A 21,197-nucleotide genomic window follows, 5' to 3' on the forward strand; every position below is an offset into this window, starting at 1 on the left:
AATGCCTATCCCTATAATGTTTTATATAAAACAAAAAAAGAAAGAAATGTATTTCATAAATATGTAAAGAAATGGGCAAAAAAGTAAAACATTCTTAAATAAAGGCAAATAAAAGTAATAAAGAATATAGACAATCATGTTAGAGGCTTTTAAAATTGTACCTATTTTTAAATCAGTCTGTAGTATACCCTAGGTGTATATACAGTAGTCTATAGTTTTTTATCGGTCTTGCATTTTTTACGACATAGTGTATGTATTTTCTTGTTGTGTGCGACATATTGTGTGTATTTAAATGAAACCAGCTATGTACATAGGAGCACTTGAGCAGCCTCTACTCAGGGACAAACATTTCTGTGTACTGGTATGTTTTTATAGATAAATTAGCAGGTAAGAATATTGTGTTTATTGTGATCCACTGGATTTCACAAAATTTTTAAACTTACATAGCATTGAATGTCTTTTTAGGAAGCATCAGTGGCCTGTAAATATGAAACATATATCTCAGAGGATGTCTGCTCCAACAGGTACTGTAACAGAGAGCTTGCTTTTTATTATTCTTTTAACCAAGTTACACTGTCAAAAATAATATTAAATGGACCAATTATTGTGTGTTCCAGAAACAACCTGTATAATCGTTGTCAATCTACACCAGAGTCTATAATAATAGCAGAAATGATGTCAGTTAAAACTGCTCGGCATCGTGTACAAACACCCGCCTACTACAGCGCCAACAGAGGCCAGGATTGTAAGACTTTTTTAAAAATCCAGTAAAAATATTATTTCGGCAATTGCCAGATAAGTAAAATGTATTATTTATTTATGTATAATTTGTTTATTTATTATTTTATTATATATTAAAGTAATAGTAAGTAAATAATATTTGATTAAAGAGATTTGTGAAAGTATTTTCTTGCCTCTAGATGCGTTGGAGGGTGGCATCACTATTGGAGTCAGTGATCCGTTTTACCAGAATTTTGGCCTTAGTGGTATAGGTATGCTTTTTTCTCAGCATCAGTTGATTAATAATAATAATAATAATAATAATAATAATAATAATAATAAGTTATTGTTTAATTCATTATTTTGCGATATGTAAAAGGTAAAAAGCATTTAATATATTTTAAGCACGGAAATCTGGGCCTGTGCATAAGCGCTCTCACTGGGCCCCCTTCCTTCCTTGATTCATATCTCTCATATTTTATTCCAGAATTACAAGGACCCTCCCATCATTGGTGCCCTATCTAGTCAGTCATACCCCCTACTAGGACAGCCCTGAAGGTTATTAAATTTTGTACACATAGGTCAACAACAACAACAACAAAAAAAACAATATTTGCATTGAATTTAATTAGACATAAGACAAGGTATCATTATTTATATTCATAAAATCACTCAGGGGGTAACAAACGTAATTAAGAAAGATTAGAAAAGAATGCCATAATGCTACAATCCCACAAGTAAAATGCCAGAAGTGGTCGTAAATGAGGACCAAGTTTGAAAAATTTGGCAGAGCAATTCCGAGAGAGATTTAATAAGACAGCACTGTGTAATTCAGTTATGCTGTCTATTGTTACACTATTTATCCGTTCTGGTAGCGTACTGTGTTTACATTGCATGAGCAAATCGTTGCACTTTTTAAATGGAGCCTGCAGCAACCTTTGCTCTGGGATACATTTGAAAACCCTGTCAATGAGAACACTGTCAGCGAGATGGTGTACACACACTTCCAACACTTACTTTACGCATACAGTGGTAAACCAACACGCTCATAGTGTGTATGTTAGTTTCATTCAGGAGAAATAAACTCCCTGATGACAACAAGGTAATAAGCGTTGTCAGCCTTAGCCATGACATGACCACTGGTAGGTGAAGTGAATGACATTGTTCACAGCATTAATCAGTGTCATATGGTGAGATATATTACAGAGCAAGTGAACTGTCCGTTCTTAAAATAGTGGTTTGGAAGAAAAAAAAAAACGGTCAATGTAAGAATCTGAGCGACTGGGTCAGGGCTGGACAACTTGGGTATTGCCAGTAAACTGGAATGTTGAAGTGTCAGAAGGGAAAGAGTTAATGCTGCCTATGATAGTTAGGTATATGGGGTGGCATAAATGTTCACCATAAATGTTAAAAGTTGTTTTTTTTAATTCTGCATTCACCTTCAAGATACATAATAAAGAGGCAGTTTCCTTGGGTTCAAAGTGGGAAATCTATGTGGAGAGCCCATTACATCATAAGATGTACATCATAAGATGTAAACAGGCTTGTTTACAACGGATTGGGTAATTTTTTTTTATTTTGGGCAGAATGTACCTTTAACCAGGTGATACTTCAGGCTATTATCTTCTTCAATGGGGAGAGACCAATCTACCAGACAATAATTAACAGTATAAAAGTAAGTTTCAGTTATATGGGTTCTTCTCCTTAATAGAATCTAGCATCCTATATCAATGCATGTGTTAGAGTAAGAAATTGTTGTACCAGTTGTTTTCTGATAATGCCTTTACCAACAAGGTTAATAGTTCTTTCATAATAGGGGGCTTAAATAAAAAAATAAAAAAATCATGTGGTGCATTATATGTTTAATAGAAACACAAGTGTCACTTTAATCATTAGTAAACATACAAAAGTATTTGAGTGCTAACAAAAAACTGTAGATATTCAACTAAAATCAATGAGTTCATGCTACCTTGTAAAGCAGGTACTGAATCCACACAGTGTACAGGATCTACTATGCCATTCTGTTACCTATTCATTCAATTCAGTGGATCAGTCCAAAACACTTGAGTTAAAGAGATTATTATCTACTTTCTTTCGGGTGGTCCCATCAAGGGGTTGCCACAGCGGACTGTCGAAGATTGCTCAAATTACAAAATCCTTAGAAAAACTAGGTCCTTCACACACAATGACATCAGCACATTCGGAAATCATAACTATATGACATCAGCGCTTTTAGACATCAGCACTATCAGAGCAATGAAGATGACATCATCATTATAGGGCTTGGGCTCTAATAATGGCTATGACATTGCCATGATGTCCTAGTGCTTGGGCCCTGAAAATAACAATGATGTAATTTTAAAAAATGGCTCTGAATTGACTTTTATGGTTTGCGCTGTTTTGCATACCTTTGCTTTTTTCATTTGTCTTTGTACATTAATATTCATGCCTTACTGTTATTAAAAAAAGACATGGCTCAAATAGTTAATTCTTATCATTGCCACATTGGTGGATATATTCAGGTATAAAATTAGTGAAATTGTTTTTAACAGATATACTGTAAGTCATGCTCTTGACCGTGGTTTTGTTTGTTTGTGTGTGGGTTACACTAGCTGCTACTGGAGACATGTCAGCACTTCAGATCTGTTCTCCCACCGTCAGCCTGCCGCAGGTTGTAAAGACAGTGAGCTCACCAAGCCCTCAGCACAGCTCTCAAAAACTTCCAGAGGAGGTCTCAAGCAAGAGGGAGCTCCGCATGATAAAGAACAGGTATGTGAGTATTAACCACTTAATTAATGGATCCTTTCACAGTGAAAAGCAAATTAAATGTAATACTTAAACTGCAATTTTGAAGAATAAAGAATTAAGAATAGTTTTATAACTAATAAAAAATATTTTTATCCCAGAGGATAATATTGAAGTGATTTAAAAAGAGCTCATGTCAAGAACCAGCCAGTTTTCTTTAGTTTAAGTGTTTAACCCTAAAGTATACTCATTTTAAATGAAAAGACACTTAGAATGCAATTAAACTGTAATTTCTTTTTATTTTAGAGTAAGTTTTGACACCTTGAGTAGAAGCAGTCATCTTCCTTTTATAGAGGAAGTTCACGTTATCCAACATTTGACCAGTTCTTGAATATTTGTTATAGTCAATACATGTAGGATTTTTTTCTTCAGCAATGATTATTTTGTAAAGTAAAAAAAAAAAAAAAAAAATCTGACTCCTGCTCTAAGTACACAAATTTTTGGTATCAGTTTCGATAAAACATTTTATCACACACACACACACACACACACACACACACACACACACACACACACACACACACACACACACACACACACACAAAACTAAAAACCTAATTTTATTTGTGAGTTTTACAAGAAATATTGTACACGTGTGAGAATGTGAGCATCTTGACATTTTTATTTATTCCAAAACCATTCACTGGCTTGTTCCATTGATGGCCATTAATGAATTTCACTTAAATTTTTGGATCTTTCCATTGTTAATTTATTTTTCAGATATTTACTTTTTTCTTACATTATTACATGTGGAAGTATAGGTGGCACATGGGTTGATTGAATTACTGAAAAAGGTTTTTTAAAATTGAAGTTAAATGCAGTCATTCTCATAGTAGGATCTTTGTTTGTGCTTCCAGGGAAGCTGCACGGGAATGCAGACGAAAGAAGAAAGAGTATATCAGATGCCTTGAGAATCATGTCTCTGAGCTTGAAAAACAGAACAAAACACTCACCCAGGAGCTCAATGCCTTAAAAGACTTGTACTGTCACAAAACAGAATAAGAAACAACTGTTTGGAGATAAGACTTTAGAGACTGTGCTCTTTAGAGATTACTAAATGCATCTAAACAAATGTACTTTTCCACTCTGTTTATTTACTGCTTACACAAAAAGCCACAGTTGCATGGTTTATTTAGTTTTATATTTTAATAACTGTAAAGACTGTGATTGTTTGTGTTTTTTTTTTACTGATTTGAGCTGATTTGCTGCACTGAACGGCAGCATGGTGCTGTAGTGGTTAGCACTGTCACCTTGCACCTCCAGGGTCCGGGTTCGATTCCCGTCTCTGTGTGCATGAAGTTTGTGTGTTCTCCCCGTGCTTGGTGGGTTTCCTCTGGGTACGCCAGTTTCCTCCCACAGTCCAAGACATGTAGATAAGGTTAATTGGTGTTCTCAAATTGCTCGTAGTTTGTGAATGTGTGTCCCTGCGATGGATTGGCACCCTGTCCTTTTGCCACTCTCCTGGAAAAGGCTTCAGGTCCCCCGCGACCCTGAATACAGGATTATATCTTAATGATGATGAGTGAGTGAGTGAGTGAGTGAGTGAGTGCTGCACTGAACAAAAATAAGCTCTTTTTCTATTTTATCTCCTATCTATTTTATAGCTTTTTCTTCAGTTCTACTTCATGTATATTATCCGGCTTTATGTTTTTATAGCTATTCTTGTGAAAAATATATGCCTATACAAAAACAAACAAACAAACAAGCAAACCCTGAATAAATATATATTTGACACTTAATAGTTTTTCCTTTTTTTTCCCCTTTTTTGTAAATTACTCTGCCTTTTCACATAATATATTGTCACATTACATCATGTGTGTTTGTGTATATAAGAGTTCCACATTTTTGGTATCTTGAAGAGGATTATATACCTTTGTCCATGTTTATAGAGTAACTGTATGAAGAAAGTACTGTAATGCCATTCTATTTCTGCCAGTGACCATAATGCAACATATCCAGCTCTCCAGACATCTACTCATCATCATGGGTTTTTACTGCTCTTTTATAGGTTGCTGATGACAGCGAGACAGTAAGTGATATCTGTATACAGACCATGTGAGTTAGGGTGGGTTAGGCCCCTTCCCTTCCCTGCAGCCAGCGGAGCTCTCTATGTTGCTGAATGCATGCTGCATCTGCATTTGTTGTGATATATAATAGCATAAATAAAAAAGTAATATTATATTAGTGCACTTGATGTTGTAGTTCTGGACAATTAATGTCTTATGTGGCTAGTACATACTCCTAGTGGTCACTGTATAGGGTATAAACTCATTACTGTATATGGAAGAAGTTGGCAAATGGACAATTATAGTATGTAGGCTTTCTGGAGTCTGTCTGGAATATGTAAAGCTGTAGCGGTCTGTTTCCACTGTATGTCTGTCTATCATCCTGCTGGTGTTTGTTTATTAATGCATCATACAAAACTAAACAAATATCTTGAATGTATTTTAACCTATTTTAATTGTATATGCAGGTAAGTACAATATGGTGCAAAGGAAGTCAACTTGATATTGCATAAGAGTATTAGTGTTTATTGTAGTAATTTTAGTTAACTTTAATTAAATAATGTGCATGCTCTCTTCAGTGTGTGGTTTTTGGTGGAAGCTCTGCCAGCCTCTTCCTTTTTTCCCCATTTTATTTCAGGCATCCAGGGAAGCACTTGCCCAGTGTGTACTGGCAAAATTGCCTCAACAACTTGTGTCTTACTTTACATTAAATAAACTGCATCCTCCCCATGATCCAACCCCTTCATAGACATGTAGGGCTATTATAGGCTTCTTATTAAAAAAAAATTTTTAATCTTATTAAAAACACTTTGCTTTTCTTTCCACTGACGTGTGTAAGGACTGGAGAAATAAGAGAAATGAAAAATGTTCCATGAATAATGATTTAATGCATCATGTCTCTTGTGGCCAACTGTGACTTTCTCTCCTTTGCGATCACTTGCCTCATAACCATGCTGTTTACACCCACAATACCAGCTTGTCTTTCTCTCTGTCTCTGTGTGTTTGCAGGCTCCTAAAGAGGCATTGTCACAGAGTGTTTTGGCAGAGGTTCCAGGTCAGGTTGTCAATTACTTCAATATGATGAAGTTTAGCCCTCAAAATTCAAGTACTTCTGTAACTGATTCTGCTGGGCAAACAACTCCAAATGCCTAATGCTGCAAAAACCTGTGAGACCTCGTCAACTCCAGCCCATGTTTCATGCCCTTACAGCATGCTGGTCTGTTGCTAATTGAGTCAGCTTTAAGAAAGCGTGTTCTGCAAATAGGTCTACGAAGTGTACTGTATGCGAACTTACTACATTAAAGAGCTGCTCCTTACAAGTTTATGTATGATAATAAAATTCTTATCCTATTGGTATCATCACAGCAAAATGATTTTTAAGTCATTAAAAAAAAAAATGATTTTTTTTTCTCTTTTATCCCACCGCTACATGCACATGAAAACAGTAGTCCAGGTCAGGTAGATGACAAGATATGTTTTAACAGCAATTATATAAGCTTGTGCTCTGAGTTGCTCTTTACCAATTCAGACACAGAGACACCAGTATAATAATGTATATAATAATGTCTGCCTTGCAACAGTGACAATTGTAAAAAGCACCATACAAATAAAATTAAATTAAATCTCGTTTATCTTTGCTGTCTTTGGGTGGTTGTCATGGTAAAACCAAGGTTTTACATTCTTTAGTTTGTATTGCCTTTTTATAATTAACTTTTCCAGTAAAGGAGTTTTATGATTTAGAATTGTAACACATATTACAGAATTAATCAACTAATTCTAGTTTTATTATTGTATTATTATTGTTTTATTATTTAAATTTACAGTTGCATTTCCAGCAGTAGTGGTTAGCACTGTTGTCTTCAGTGATTTTTGGTTAGTGGTTAGCACTGTCGTCACCTCAAGGGTCCGGGTTCGATTCTTGGCCAGGCTTGATTCCCGTCTCTGTGTGCATGGAGTTTGCATGTTCTCCCTGTGCTTGGTGGGTTTCCTCCCCTTAGTCCGGTTTCCTCCACAGTCCACAGACATGCAGATTAGACTAATTGGTGTTCCCAAATTGCCCATTGTGTGTGAATGAGTGTGTGTATGTGTGTGCCCTGCGATGGACCTGCCCAGTGTGTACCCCGCCTCGTGCCCTAAGTCTCCTGAGATAGGCTTCAAGCCCCCTGTGACCCTGAATACAGGTTTAAGCGGGATAGACAATGGTTGAGTTGCATATATCTATTCTCAGTCATAACATTACCATGAATTAGAGGCATGACGTTTGTGTCTTTGTTATATGAAAGTGTCCAGGCAGGTGTTTGTAATGTCTTTTGCACAAGACAGAGTTCTATTTAATCTTCTCTTGTTAGTTTTGAAGTCAGGTTGGGTCTAAAATTAAAAGAAACCTATTAATGTTTAATATAAGGAAAAATACATACTGTATGGATCCAGACTTTCGGGCCACTCCATAAATTGCATTTATACATAATTAGCTGATTGTAGTGTGTAATCTGATGTAGTGGAACAAGTATTTAGTACAAGACAAGGAATGAGTGCCAAATTTATTTTACAATATTATGTGGTCACTTACATATAATGATAAACATGGACTGTATAAATATTGTGCCTACCAATTTCTGTTCACTGCTAGGTGCAGTTATAATAAGTTGGTTAATGCTTAATTCAGGCTTCTGTCCCAAATTTCATTAAAATGGGACAGTGACAATTATATTCATATATTCACCTTGTACTCATTGTGACCTGTATTCCTCATCCAAAGAAGTGATAAGTATGGGTATAACTGTATTAACAGATCCACCTTAAATCTTTAATATAGTTAGAATTCATCCAAAAAGATGCAACAGACAACATTGATTCAAAAATTCACGTAGAGATTACAATGCATTCTAACTATACTCTAAGAAAGATGAATAATAGTAATTATAATAACTATAATAATCATGATAGATAGATAAATAGATAGATAGATAGATAGATAGATAGATAGATAATACAGCATGTTGTATGATGAATGTAGTCTACTGTATCTTTGTTACCACATTTCCCCTGCTTGAATTGTTATTAATGTTGTGGTTATTTCTACTTATTATAGTATTTTGTGTAATATAATTTACAATTAACTTCTCTTAAATCTCCTAAATATTAAAATATTAAAAATATTATGTCCAAAGATGTGCCATAAAAAGAAATAAAGCATTCAACAGATCTGCACTGCAACTCAAAGTATGGCAAGCTATATGTTTAAGTCTGTACTTAAACGATGAGCTGGTTCATGAGATATTGCTCTGGAAATTTCATTGGCATTTTTTGGGGGGGTTATTTAATGCAAGCATGCATACCCATCCAGAGTTAATCTTTAACCACCAGTTTAATTGCATTTATATATTTAGCCTTATTTATTTTATTGAATTGCCTGATTATTTTATTTTTTATAATCTTCCTTACGATTACTTTTTTTTTTTCATACAACCACTATGGGAAAGACCATAATTAATTTTTAACCAGAACTGATGCAGTAATAGTTTATTTAGCTCTGCTACTCATGTAACCAAGATGTACACTGTCCATACTTACAGAAAGACCATTTACCTAATGAGACCACACAATGTCCTGGACAAGGTAAAGGGATTATACAAGAGATTTCACTAATGCTTAGTCTTTTCTGGGTCCATCAACATTACTGGTTAATTAACAGAAAAGAGATTAACTGATTATTAGTGCTTTTCGTAAATTAATTAAAAAATAATCATTAAAAAAATCACTTTATTTGAAAGATGTCTGTTTTATTTTGTTTTGGTACAAAATCACAATCTATTCATGAATGAATCCAGACACAAAAGTGAAAGCATCCTAAAGGGAAATGGTGAAACTCTTCTTCTATTGCACTTATTGCTCATTTGTGGAGATCTAGAGGGGGAGAAGGACAAGAAAAAACAGTCATGCCTTATAATGTATGTAAATGTATAAGGACAAGTGAACCTGTTGTTCTGTACAAAATAAAATATATATATATAATTTCAAATGCATTTTTAAAAGTTGCTCCCTTCAACATTTCATTGACCACCTTTAGCTTAAAAGCAAATGCATTTTTTCTTAATAGTCTCACAAATTATTGGTTTTCTTTTGGACATACAGCTGTTTAGTCCCAATCATGTGACTTCTCATTACATTGTGCAAAGGGAAATGGTTTTATTTCACTATTACTGTAGGGATACATACTGTAGCTCTGATTTCTACTGTCAGTTTATTTTTACCATGCATCGTACGTAAGTGATTTTTATTTTGACATTTCTTGTATGAAGTTAAAGGTTAAGCACAGTCCTGGTACTGGATGCAGGCCAATAATATAACCCTTTTGAAGCTGTGAAAAAAATTTTAGGCAGTGTATTTATCAAAGTATATATATCTCAATATTTCATTACATTCTAAGACATTTTTGTATTCATACCTATTCAGCAATGAAAATCTTTCCAAATATTGCTTCCAAATGACCTGCTTCAGAACAATTCCTTTGGGTGTCTGTGACATGTATTTAATTTAAAAAAAAAAGGAGGTCAAGTTTTCTACCTTAAGTTTGTCTAAGAATCCTTTTTTAGTAAACCTTCCAAATGCCTGAAGCATTTTGGGAGTCGGAGGTTTGGGTCCAAATAGCTCCAGGCCTTTCTTTTTCTCCTCTTCTGTTTTGGCTGCAGCTGGACCCTTGGCCTTTATGAGTTTTCTACAAACCAATCAAAAGAGATTTAAAAAAAAGTACTTAAGGCATTTGTAAGGCAATCTTTGCATATCTGTTTTAGCTGTTTAGCTCTACATAAAACTTTATTTGGATTTGAACTGGATGTAGTCATTTATTACCATCCAGAAAGATCCAAAATGTTCCCTGCTCTTGCTAGCAGAATGTACAACAATGCTTGGACACTGTACTGTAAGTCTTAAGTGTTATTTCACTGTATGGCTACATGATTTTCCAGAAAGACAAAAACAACAAATCTTATAACAGCGGTAAACAAGTAAAAATGGGGTTATTCTGGAGCTCAGTAAGACATTGTTAAGGTCATAAAAAAATATTAAACTCAACACTATATATATTTTTTTTCCATTCTATTTTTGGATTGGTATCTGGATATGAGAATAGATGAGGTTAAATAAGAGCCCTTTGGACTAGAATGTTTGCAGATGATATTGTGATCAGCAGCAAGAGTAGGGAGCAGGTTGAAATAAGAGGTGAAGGGATGCAATGAAGAGAAGAGGCATGAGAAAAGATTGGAGTAACAAAGGAAGAAGTAGTAGACAGAGTTAAATGGAGACAAATAGTCTGCTGTGGTGACCCCTAACGGGAGCAGCCAAAAGACGAAGAAAAATATGTACAGGTAAAATAAATAAAATAGACCCTGATTCCAGGTAATAATGTTCAAATCTTTAAAAAAGGAAGCTTACCTCCCTTTTCTGGCTAAAACCTTTTGGGATTCTGGGTAGTGAACCAGGATGTCATGAAGGTCTTTCTTATCCAGCACAAAAAGGTTAGCAAAACCATGAGCTGCCACATTAGCTGTTCTCCTGTTGCCTCCATTTGCTGAAGACTGCAAAAGACTAGACGGCAGTTGTATCATCTAGCTAAACAATTACATGTATTGGAGAGGAAAAAAATGACTAATTACTGTATAACCTTACCTGATTTCACCAAACACACAGCCTGCCTTTAATGTCACAAAGACTATCTTGTTGTCAGGCCCACCAACGACCTGCACTTCCCCAGCTTTGATGATATACATCTCTTTGCCAATGTCACCCTGTTAAACAGAAATGGATAAAATGGACTTAATATAAGGATACTCTTTCTTAAATATGAGTCAACAATAAACTTACCTTCTTGCACACAAAATCTCCAGGCAGATACACTATAGACTGTAGCCTCAGCAACATGTCCACAAGCATCTGGTTATCACATCCCTGTGGCAGCACATCAGCAGCAATCACTCTTACTTTCATTTGTTTTTGTCATTCTAAATTAGAACGTAAGAAACAAAAACGAGTCTCACCTTAAACAGGTCAATCTTCTGGAAAGTGGTAAGGTTGATGTCCACAGCAATGGCTGTCCTCATTACCAATGGCATTTGCACCAGCAACTCTGACTCATCTGAGGCAAGAATTTTTCATACAGCATACCACTATCCTCATGGTTTTTAAAGTATCATCTTTAACATGTCTTCAGAGTTAAACATTGTACAGTATAAGCCTAGTTAACTGCCCAGTATCTCAAAAATCCAAACCGAATAACTGGGAAAATTCTGTTAATTATATAAAATGTACATGTATTGTTTAAGCTGGTGTAATTGGTTTGGTTTTCATGGGGAGTGTAAGAAATCCCACCTGCTTCCAATAAACATGACAAATTTACCTACAGTAGTACATTTAAATAGTTAGGGTGTTTATAATAGTTGTTTAAACTGTCTTTAAAAGGGGATTTTTGTACTATATTATTTATGAAATGGGGGCATTAATGTGTATCAATAGTATCATTCCCTACTACTGCGCCCTTGACAAAAGTTACAACATTCATCTCCTAAGTTGTATACTTGTCCTGGTTTCTCTTTCACTCTTTCAGTTACTTGAATAATTTGAATATATTTCAATTATACTATCTTCTGCTACTGAAGGGTGTCTAATGATTTCTGCCTGCTGCTGCAGTTACTATTTTCATTTGTACCTTACCAGAATATATAAAAAAAAAAGATTTTGTTAAATTTGTACAAATTCTAAACAAGTAATAAATTATTTGCTTATAATCATTAGAGATTGATAGATAGATACAGTAGATACTGTAGGCGGTCAGGCAGATAAATGCACATTTTAAATTGCAAGACTTTTGCTTAGGTATTGTTAAAAAAGCAGTTCTTACCCAGCATACCCTGTGAGTCCCAGGTGTAGTTGTACCATGTACGGACTCTGTGTTGTACATGCTTTGGAATACGATTTGTCACCATATAGGCTACACATGCATCCATAGAGGAACGGAAGTATGTCTGACCCGCTGTGGCAGCCCCAATGACATCTCTCATCTGTAAAATTCATTGAAATATTTTCTGGGCCGTGTCAAATAACATTTATTAATATTATTTTTGGTTATTCCAAAACAAGTGCTATACTAATAAGAGCTACAGGCTTGCCAAACAACCACTGGTAACCAATTTATTCTGTGAAGTCCCCAGAATAAATCTTGAGTAAAAACTTGATGTTTTTACCTCTCAAGTTATTATTTAGCTGAGGGAAACATATGGTCTTCAAAAGGGAATTTTTAGTGGGAAATAAATGACTGAATGATCCTTTTGGAATTCTATACTGTACCATATATCTTTTACCTGTCCAATTAAACTTGAGAAGACAAAGACACCAACAAAAAAGTTTGTCAACTGAAATGTTATCTCAAAAACAGTGTAAGGCTCTGGTAGTCCACCAATGTTGATCAGGGTTCGCACAGCAAAATAGTAACAGTGCAGGTACCTAGAGAAAGAAGAAGGCTTTTAATCTTTTATTTACAACTTTTTTTTTTTTCAGATTTAAATATTACGAGAAAAATGACCAATTGCTGTTTATTCGCATGATTGAAAACTGGAAAGTTAGTGTATAAATGGAACAGTAAATTTTTGGCAAAAAGCATACAGACAAAATGTCTACCTGGCCAAGAACGATGGACAAAAAAAATGTACCAAAAATATAGCTGGTCATCTGAAAGATTTGACCAAATAAGGTGTCTGGAAAAGGTAGCTCTGCAATCATCAACAGGGTTTTCTCTGAGTAGAAGAAACACCTCAGGTAGCTATGAGAATATAAAAATCCAAAAAGGCTAACACTATTAAATAGTTTATATAAAGATAGTCAACATGAAGACTGTTCTAATGAAGTAGAATTATCATAGATGAATTTCAGTCATGAATAGGTACAGTGGAACCTTGGATTACGAGCATATTTTGTTCTGGAAGTGTGCTCGTATTCCAAAACACTCGTAAACAAAATTAAATTTTCCTGTTAGAAATAATGGTAACTCAAATTATTCATTCCACAGCCCAAAGAAATAAATACATAAAATAATTAATACAAAATATAAAGTAAAAATAAAACAAATTAACCTGCACTTTACCTTAAAAAAAAAGGAAAAATAAATCAAGACAGATAAGTGTTTCCGTTTATGCATGCAGGCGCTGTGTATGTGTGTGTGTGTGTGTTTGGGTCTGTCGTTTGTGTCTGTCAGGCTAAGGAAGAAAATGCGTGCACGGATGTTGATTATACTAGTAAGAGACACGCACTAAGACCCAGCAGGGAAGATGATTACCCACTTCTACAGCGCAAGAGAGAGAAAAACCGCATGCGTTTGCTTGTCTTGCAGAACACTCGTAAACCATGTTACTCACAATCCGAGGTTTCACTGTACAGTTTTAACTTAGGTTTTAAAAAAATAACAACAGCAAAATACAATAAAAAAACTATGATTCCTGCTAAAAAAAATATTTTTAAAAAGTATGAAATATTATACACTCATTAATTAAGGGCTTCCGTGAACTATGGATACAAGGTTTCTGAAATACTTATCCATTTTTTAAGTCACAGAAAAATGTGAGTAAAATGACATACGCATTGCCCTGGCCGCTGTAGACCCACTTGGTTGAACCAATGCCTTGGTAGTCTGATGCAACATAATAAAAGCAAGAGTTGATATGAAGGGCAAACAGCAAATACCCAATGGTGCGAATTACTCTGTTAAAGAAACCATGTAGTCAAAAATTACAGTTAAGAGCATTATTAAATATTAAAAAGCTCTAAGCGATATAACTTTGTGTTTACATACCTCCAGATGTATGCTCTCGTCAAGATGCCCTCAAGTCGATCACTGAACTCAAAAAAAGCCTCATACTTAAAAGACAATTAGCAGCAGTGATTATATAATTGACTTTAGAAATTAAAAAAAACTAACAAATGTCTATGAAAAGACTTTAGGTGTCACATACCCTCATGATGCGATTGAGTCTGAAAATAGACTTGAATCCAAACGGGATGTACAAGAAGTCCAGGGGTATGATTGAAATTAAGGCATGCTTAGCAGAAAAAATATTGAATATATTTAAAATGTTTAATGCATCACTGATATATCTGAAAAACATTTTAGGTGTCATTTTGATACCTGAAATTTTGTGGAGGCTCTGTAATTCTCTTTAATAACATCTCGGTCATACTGACAAAAATTCAACAAAAGTTGTTTTTAAAATGGGATTTGAGGCATAATATAGTCTTAGTAAGGGAGTACAATTGGTGTTAACACAAAGAAATAATGGTAATAATAAATAAGGGGCATTCAAGTGAAACCGGAACTTGTAATTAATTTTCTCATAAATAAAGGCATAAAACGGATTGGCATTTACACAAAACGTCAAGCACAGTATGCTAATGACACTTTTAGCCACAGTAAAACATCTGAATGGTGCAAACATTTTAAAGCAGACTACTGCATATGGCCATAAATGGCTGAGGTGGCTTAAAGTCCACTATGGATGTTCTCTGCCAGTGTTTTAGAAGTGAAGGCAGTCTAATCATGGCACCAGCATACTAAGAAAACTACTGAGAAATAAAGGCCGTTTAAACTTTTTTTCTGTTATTTTGCGCAAACATTCCAGTTTTATTTGAACACTGCCCATGATTTTCTTTGTGCTTACAATGATGTCTCCAGTCTTGCAGAACTGCAGCCTTGGCTGGAAAATGATCATGTCAATGATGTAGATCAGATCAGCTATGACATCTATAGCACACCACAGAGGAATTAAGCCAGGAGTGTGATAGGGGAAGGCCATACGAACTGGTATGAACCAAAGGTTGTAGCTGAAGGCAGTAGCCACCAGGCTAAGCCATGTGATGTACCGCCAATCTACAGTACAGATGGTCACATAGATCAATGAGGAAGTGCATAATCAAAAACAGATACTAAACTTAGTTCAATTATATTAAAATTTTTAATAGTGTTTCTAACCTGTAAAAGGATCTATGGATGTGCCCAAAACTTTGTCTATTTTGTCTTCAATTGGTTTCAGCATTAAGTCCATGCAGGTGCATTCAACTTTTGGACAAATAGATTTTTTTTTTTGGGCTGGTCCAGTTTCTTCTTTTATTTTATCATCTTTCTTTTCTTCATTCTTCTCTTCTTTTTTCTCTTTCTGTTTCTCTGCTTTTGCTGCTGCTTTCTTTGACTCCTCCTTTTTGATTCTCTCATCTTCTTCTTTTCTTTTTCTTTCTTCCTCTTGCTTTTTTAAAAAATCTTTTTTTCTCAAAAGAGGTGCTATTTTAAGCAAAATACACCAGCAATAGTATATGATAATGCTAGTGGTAAAATATTAAAAGAATTATAACTGTTGGTTTTTCATCATGAATTTTCTATGATAAATATAAACACCCATTCACATTCAGTTTGTATAGGTAGTAAACATGTAGTTGTTATTTAAAGGATGATACAGGCTCTAAAAATTAAACATTTATCCATGGGAACATTTTATACTCACTGACTGGAGGGCTGCGCTCAGGTGAGGATGCATAGGGGTCTATGACTTTTTCTTTATATGTTTGCGTACGTTGCCGCATCTGGTGGATAATTTTTCGAAGTTGTGCATCAGAGTACTTATTTATTATAACTGGACATGGGGGAGAAGGCTCTGCTTTCTGCCTAAATGGAAAAAAAGATTGCATAAATTCAGTTTTTTTTTGTCTTCTAAGAAAACAATAATGCTTGTTACATTTGCCTGCTTATAGTATGTTAATCTGAAAATAAATTAAAATCAGTATGTTTTTAATATTCAAGAAAATTATACAGGTTTAGAAGTTCTATTTGTCGACCTCTCTGCGTCAATATGAAGGCTGTAGTGGGCTTTGAGAGTGGTACAGGATTTCTTTTTTTTATATGGCCTAATTTTTGGTCTCTTTGAAAATTCTGCACATTGTAAGATGAAAGAGAAAATATAAATCAACAACTTATCCTTTTCTAGATAAATGAGAGTGTCTGTAGCACTAAAGGATAAATGTGGGGATGGACTCAGACAGACTTTGTTTTCCTTTTTTTCTCCTCTGGTCTTGTTGCTTAAATTTTAAATAGCTCCTCTGGCAGTATCTTAAGTCCCTTAAAGCTGCAAATCTCATAATCCTCCTTTTTGCTCCTCACATCAGTAATCCTTTGGCGTTCTGGTAGACAGATACAGATTTTTTTTTTCTTCTGAGGGCAAAGTTTGTGTTTATTGAATGCACGATTGGACCTCTTGAAATCAGTCACAAAGGAAAGAAAAATCAGTTATTTATCTTTAGTAACTGGTGGATCTGGAGTGGATTCTGGGCAGGAGACAGGAATACACCAGGCCATTGCAGTACACCATGCACACACATTCAATCATATCTAGGGCCCATTTGTCCAACTGCTGTTTTTGGAAGCTTAAAGAAATCCAGGGAAAATGCATACAAAGACAGAGAAGACTGCAGAAGTGAACTGCACAGCCAGACATACTGTACAGTAACTTGAACTCACTGGAAAAGGTTCATTGTGTATGGCTTTGGTTCATGTGTAAAGAAATAACTGCTGAAGTTTTCCAGTCTTACTCTTTAGCTGGTGGCTCCTCTTTCACAGGCTTGGAAAGTTTCTTGTCTGGTTCTGGCAGAGCAGCAGGTGCAGGTGTTGGGGCTGGAGTTAGTTCTACACAAAAATAAGACATATGAGGCAGAGTGGGGATTTCCACTGTCATGTGATTGCTGGCAGCGTTCCTACATTCAGTGTTCTCACCTCATAGTTGTAGCAGTAACATTTAATAGAAACGCATACAATTGACTCACATTACCAATATTAACAGCAAACAGTACTGTAGGTTGTTCAAAAGGAATACAACTGGATACATTCTACTTTTATTGTTGTTTAAAGGTGGCTATGGGGGAAAATTCTTTACATGCTCGGTTTGGTTTATGTAGTAGTATGTAGGATTTAATAGTGGATGACCCACCAGGGGTTTCTTCTTCTTTCTTGGCTTCATTATCGTTGACTGCAGGCATTTCATCCTAAAAGTCGCAAAGACAACTTTTTCATAATTATAAAACTGCATCATTATAAAATAAAAGCTATTTAAATTGATTATAATATTAATCAGGGTCAGTATTCAGCCCTTTTCAGGACAAACACTTAGCTATAGACAGGTTAAAAAAGTGCAATGATTTTAATCTTTAGTATCTGCAACCAACTAGATGAAACACCATACTGTAACTACAATATTTTGGCAAAACAAATAAAATATCAGTGAGTTGTAAATCTGATCTATCCTACCTTAACTTGTTCAGTTGGTGGAGCAAGTGCAGGGGCTGGGGTAGTTGTTGTTGTGGGGGCTGGAGCAGGTGTTGTGGCTGGCGAAGGCGCTAGCCTGGAGCCCCTGATCAGCTTCTTCAGTGTGCTAAACATGTCAGTGACCAACTGCTTCTGTTGCCGTCTGATGATCCTTTGTACATTAATCCTTAAGCTGCTGCAGTCCTCCTTACACTAACACTAATCTCCACTTATACTTATCACTCCCAAAGTATAATTTATGTGCAAATTCCAATAAAAATAGCCGTACGTTTTTCTTTTAGAGCTGAGAAATTGTGAACAATGTTTTCGAATTTTCCACAATGTCACCTAAGTTTCTATGAAAATGGTTCAGTTTGGTACATTACATACTGTAAGCAGAAAGAAAGAAAGAAAAAGCTGCTGGAATTTGAATGCAAAAAAAGAAGTAGGTGCAACTGTCCTGAGAAGAACTGTGGGTGGTTCTGCAGGATGTTCGGGAAAAGATTAGGAGCTAATTTCCTTATAAAACTTCACAAATTATACCTGGACTGTAGATTCCTCATAGCATTGAAAACCCAAATATACTGGAACCTTGGATTGCAAATAACTTGGTCCGTGGGCGTTTTGCAAGACGAGCAAAATTTTTAAATAAATTTTAACTTAAGTATACTTTAAGTATAAACGAGCAAGGGTGTATTTATTGATATACAGGTAGTACGCATAAGCTTTGTCTGCCGAACTTCCTGACAACTGAGCCAGTGGTTTTTCTATTTCTCTATATTTATTTCTATTACTGCAGAATGGTGGGTAATCAGTTTCCCATGCTCAATCTCAGTGTGCGTGCATCACTCATATAGTCATATATGCACACATGTACTGTTTATGCGCATAAAGCATTTTTTTTGTGTGTCCAAGTGTAGTGACTGTTCTTTAGTAACTGTACTGCAACAGCGCCTCTGGGAAAAGTTATGCAAACATGTATTTGTGTGAAGCTGAAGTAAGATGAGAGGCGGAGGGAGAGGGCCATTGTGTAGGACAACTTTACACACACACACACACACACACACACACACACACACACACACACACACAGAGTGTGTAACATTGTGACCACAAGCAAAAAGCAAAATCAAGTGTCATTATAGAGGTAATTGGTAAAGAAGTTTCCCAACAGGAAAATGTTTCCGTTAGGGTGTGTTAGTGCGTGCATGCGCGTGTGTGTATGTGTGAAAGTCGTCCTACACAATAGCACGTCTTCTTATTTTTCTCTCATCTTACTTCAGCTTCTTACAAACACACATGCACAAACACACAAACTAATGGAAACACTGCTCTGTCTGGATTTTTTTCAAAATGCAGGTTAATTTTTTTATTTTACTTTACATTTTGTATACATTTTTATATAAAAAATGTTGGGATTTGGAATGAATCATCAGAGTTTCCATTATTTCTTATGGGGGAAATTTGCCTCGATATATGAGTGCTTTGATATACAAGCATGCTTCCGGAACAAGTTGTGCTCGCAATCCAAGGTTTAACTGTATTGTCTTTGTTTTATTAATTACTGTTTACTGGGCTTTTTTTTTTTTTTTTTTTTTTTTGATGTTTTTGCTCTACAGCATGTATGTGAATGTTGCTTTTGCAAAGTACTTTATGTGCAAATTCCAATAAAAATAGCCATATGTTTTATTTCAGAGCTGAGAAATTGTAAACAATGTTTTAGAATTTTTAGACATGGTGTATTGGTGGTACACTGTTTTATTCTAGAAGGCATTATTTTCACAAACTAAATGAGTGCCCCTGTGCTGATAAGTGTAGATGACATTGTGCTTTGTAGTGAGAGCAGGGAACAGGTGGAAGAAAATTTGGAGAGGTGGAGGTATGCTCTGGAAAGCAGAGGAATGAAGGTTAGCCGCAGTAAGATGGAATACATGTGTGTGAATGAGAGGAACCCAAGAGAAACGGTGAGTATACAGGAAGCAGAGGTAAAGAAGGTGCAGGACTTTAAGTACTTAGGGTCAACGGTCCAGAGCAACGGAGAGTGTGGAAAGGAGGTGAAGAGGCGGGTACAGGCAGGTTGGAATGGGTGGAGAAAAGTTTCAGGTGTGTTGTGCGATAAAAGAGTATCAGCGAGAATAAAAGGAAAGGTGTACAGGACAGTGGTGAGACCAGCGATGCTCTACGGCTTAGAGACAGTGGCAGTGAAGAAAAGACAGAAGGCAGAGTTAGAGGTAGCAGAGCTGAAGATGTTGAGGTTCTCTTTGGGAGTGACAAGGATGGATAGGATCAAGAATGAGTTCATCAGAGGGACAACCCATGTTAGATGTTTTGGAGGGCTTTTGGTCTAGAGGAAGACCAAAGAGGAGATTTATAGATGCAGTGAGAGAGGACATGAAGTTAGTTGGTGTGAGAGAAGAGGATGCAGAGGATAGGGTTAGATGGAGGCAGATGATTCGCTGTGGCGACTCCTAAAAGGGAACAAGATGAAGAAAAAGAAGAAGATGAGTGCCTCTAAAAGCATGTTGTGTGCATTCTCAGATTCTCTAGCCTGGTAAATGACCACAGTTTGTTGTTTTAGTTAGATTAGATTACCAAGTGATTAGATTAAGAATGTTACTTAAGTTGATATGCATGGGAAGGCAGGCGAGCAAATACTTTTGGCAATATAGTGTACATGTTACAGAATATATGTACACTGTATACATTTTCCTTAGAAGTTAAATTTGTGTATTCTGTACATATGTATTTATAAATTTATATTAAAGTGTCAGTTATAACAACCCTCTGCATTTATCTGCAAAGAAATTTAACAGTAATTTCACAAGAAAAAAAAAAGAAAATACAAATTGGATGCTTCAGGCAGAAGGTGTAGGCTGACTTGTCCCCTCCTGGAGTGCTGTGACGCAAATAGTGCTGCTGTTTGTCACTCAAAGCTGTTCTATAACAGTCCTACTGGTACAGACTGAGTATTGTTTACAATAAATGAACAGGCTGGCCAGCATGCAAAAATGAATGTTCATGTGCAATGTGCCACATGAGTCATGTCTTTAATTGGTTTGAATATATATCCGTTGTCTGTTGGTGCCTGGGCATCTTGTAAAAAGCTTGCCAAGGAGTTATTCATAAGTCGGATTAAATGGCAACTGCAAAAATATGTCATGCACTCCATTGAAAGTAATGTAGACTTCATCTATTTGGTACAAATACAACAGGAAACTTTTTTCCTGTAGGTACACCAGGTACAGCATGTTTAATTTAATCTACACATATCTGCATATGTAATTGAAAAGAACAAGCTGTTTGTTGTGTTCGTCATAGATGAGCCAGTAATAATGTAA

At 35.6% G+C, this 21,197-nt stretch overlaps 2 protein-coding genes across 5 annotated transcripts; one reads left to right on the forward strand and one right to left on the reverse strand.

The window, feature by feature from the left end:
- Positions 1-469: 469 nt before the first annotated feature.
- Positions 470-4,610, forward strand: LOC128520475 (cAMP-responsive element modulator-like). Its single transcript, XM_053494730.1, has 5 exons — positions 470-524; positions 618-745; positions 921-992; positions 3,333-3,489; positions 4,383-4,610. Exons 2-5 carry the CDS (start codon positions 673-675, stop codon positions 4,525-4,527), a joined length of 447 nt encoding a protein of 148 aa, XP_053350705.1. The 5' UTR covers positions 470-524; positions 618-672; the 3' UTR covers positions 4,528-4,610.
- A 4,682-nt stretch (positions 4,611-9,292) lies between these two features.
- LOC128520750 (cyclic nucleotide-gated cation channel beta-3) lies at positions 9,293-18,041 on the reverse strand. 4 transcript variants are annotated; one of them, XM_053495121.1, is made up of 19 exons: positions 17,863-18,041; positions 17,546-17,600; positions 17,151-17,244; positions 16,070-16,230; positions 15,544-15,849; positions 15,233-15,441; positions 14,704-14,754; positions 14,531-14,617; positions 14,371-14,435; positions 14,157-14,279; positions 13,235-13,294; positions 12,887-13,028; positions 12,427-12,586; positions 11,567-11,664; positions 11,394-11,477; positions 11,199-11,317; positions 10,965-11,117; positions 10,098-10,248; positions 9,293-9,437 (listed from the first exon to the last, which is right to left on the reverse strand). In XM_053495121.1, the coding sequence occupies exons 1-19, from the start codon at positions 17,992-17,994 to the stop codon at positions 9,417-9,419; spliced, it is 2,271 nt and encodes a 756-aa protein (XP_053351096.1). In that variant the 5' UTR covers positions 17,995-18,041; the 3' UTR covers positions 9,293-9,416. The 4 variants fall into 4 exon arrangements, with proteins under 4 accessions (XP_053351096.1, XP_053351095.1, XP_053351098.1 ...); XM_053495120.1 differs by having other exon boundaries at positions 13,235-13,318; XM_053495123.1 differs by lacking the exon at positions 13,235-13,294.
- Positions 18,042-21,197: the final 3,156 nt, after the last annotated feature.

The sequence above is a fragment of the Clarias gariepinus genome, chromosome 4 (assembly GCF_024256425.1).
Source record: "Clarias gariepinus isolate MV-2021 ecotype Netherlands chromosome 4, CGAR_prim_01v2, whole genome shotgun sequence".
Classification (NCBI taxonomy): Eukaryota; Metazoa; Chordata; class Actinopteri; order Siluriformes; family Clariidae; genus Clarias; species Clarias gariepinus.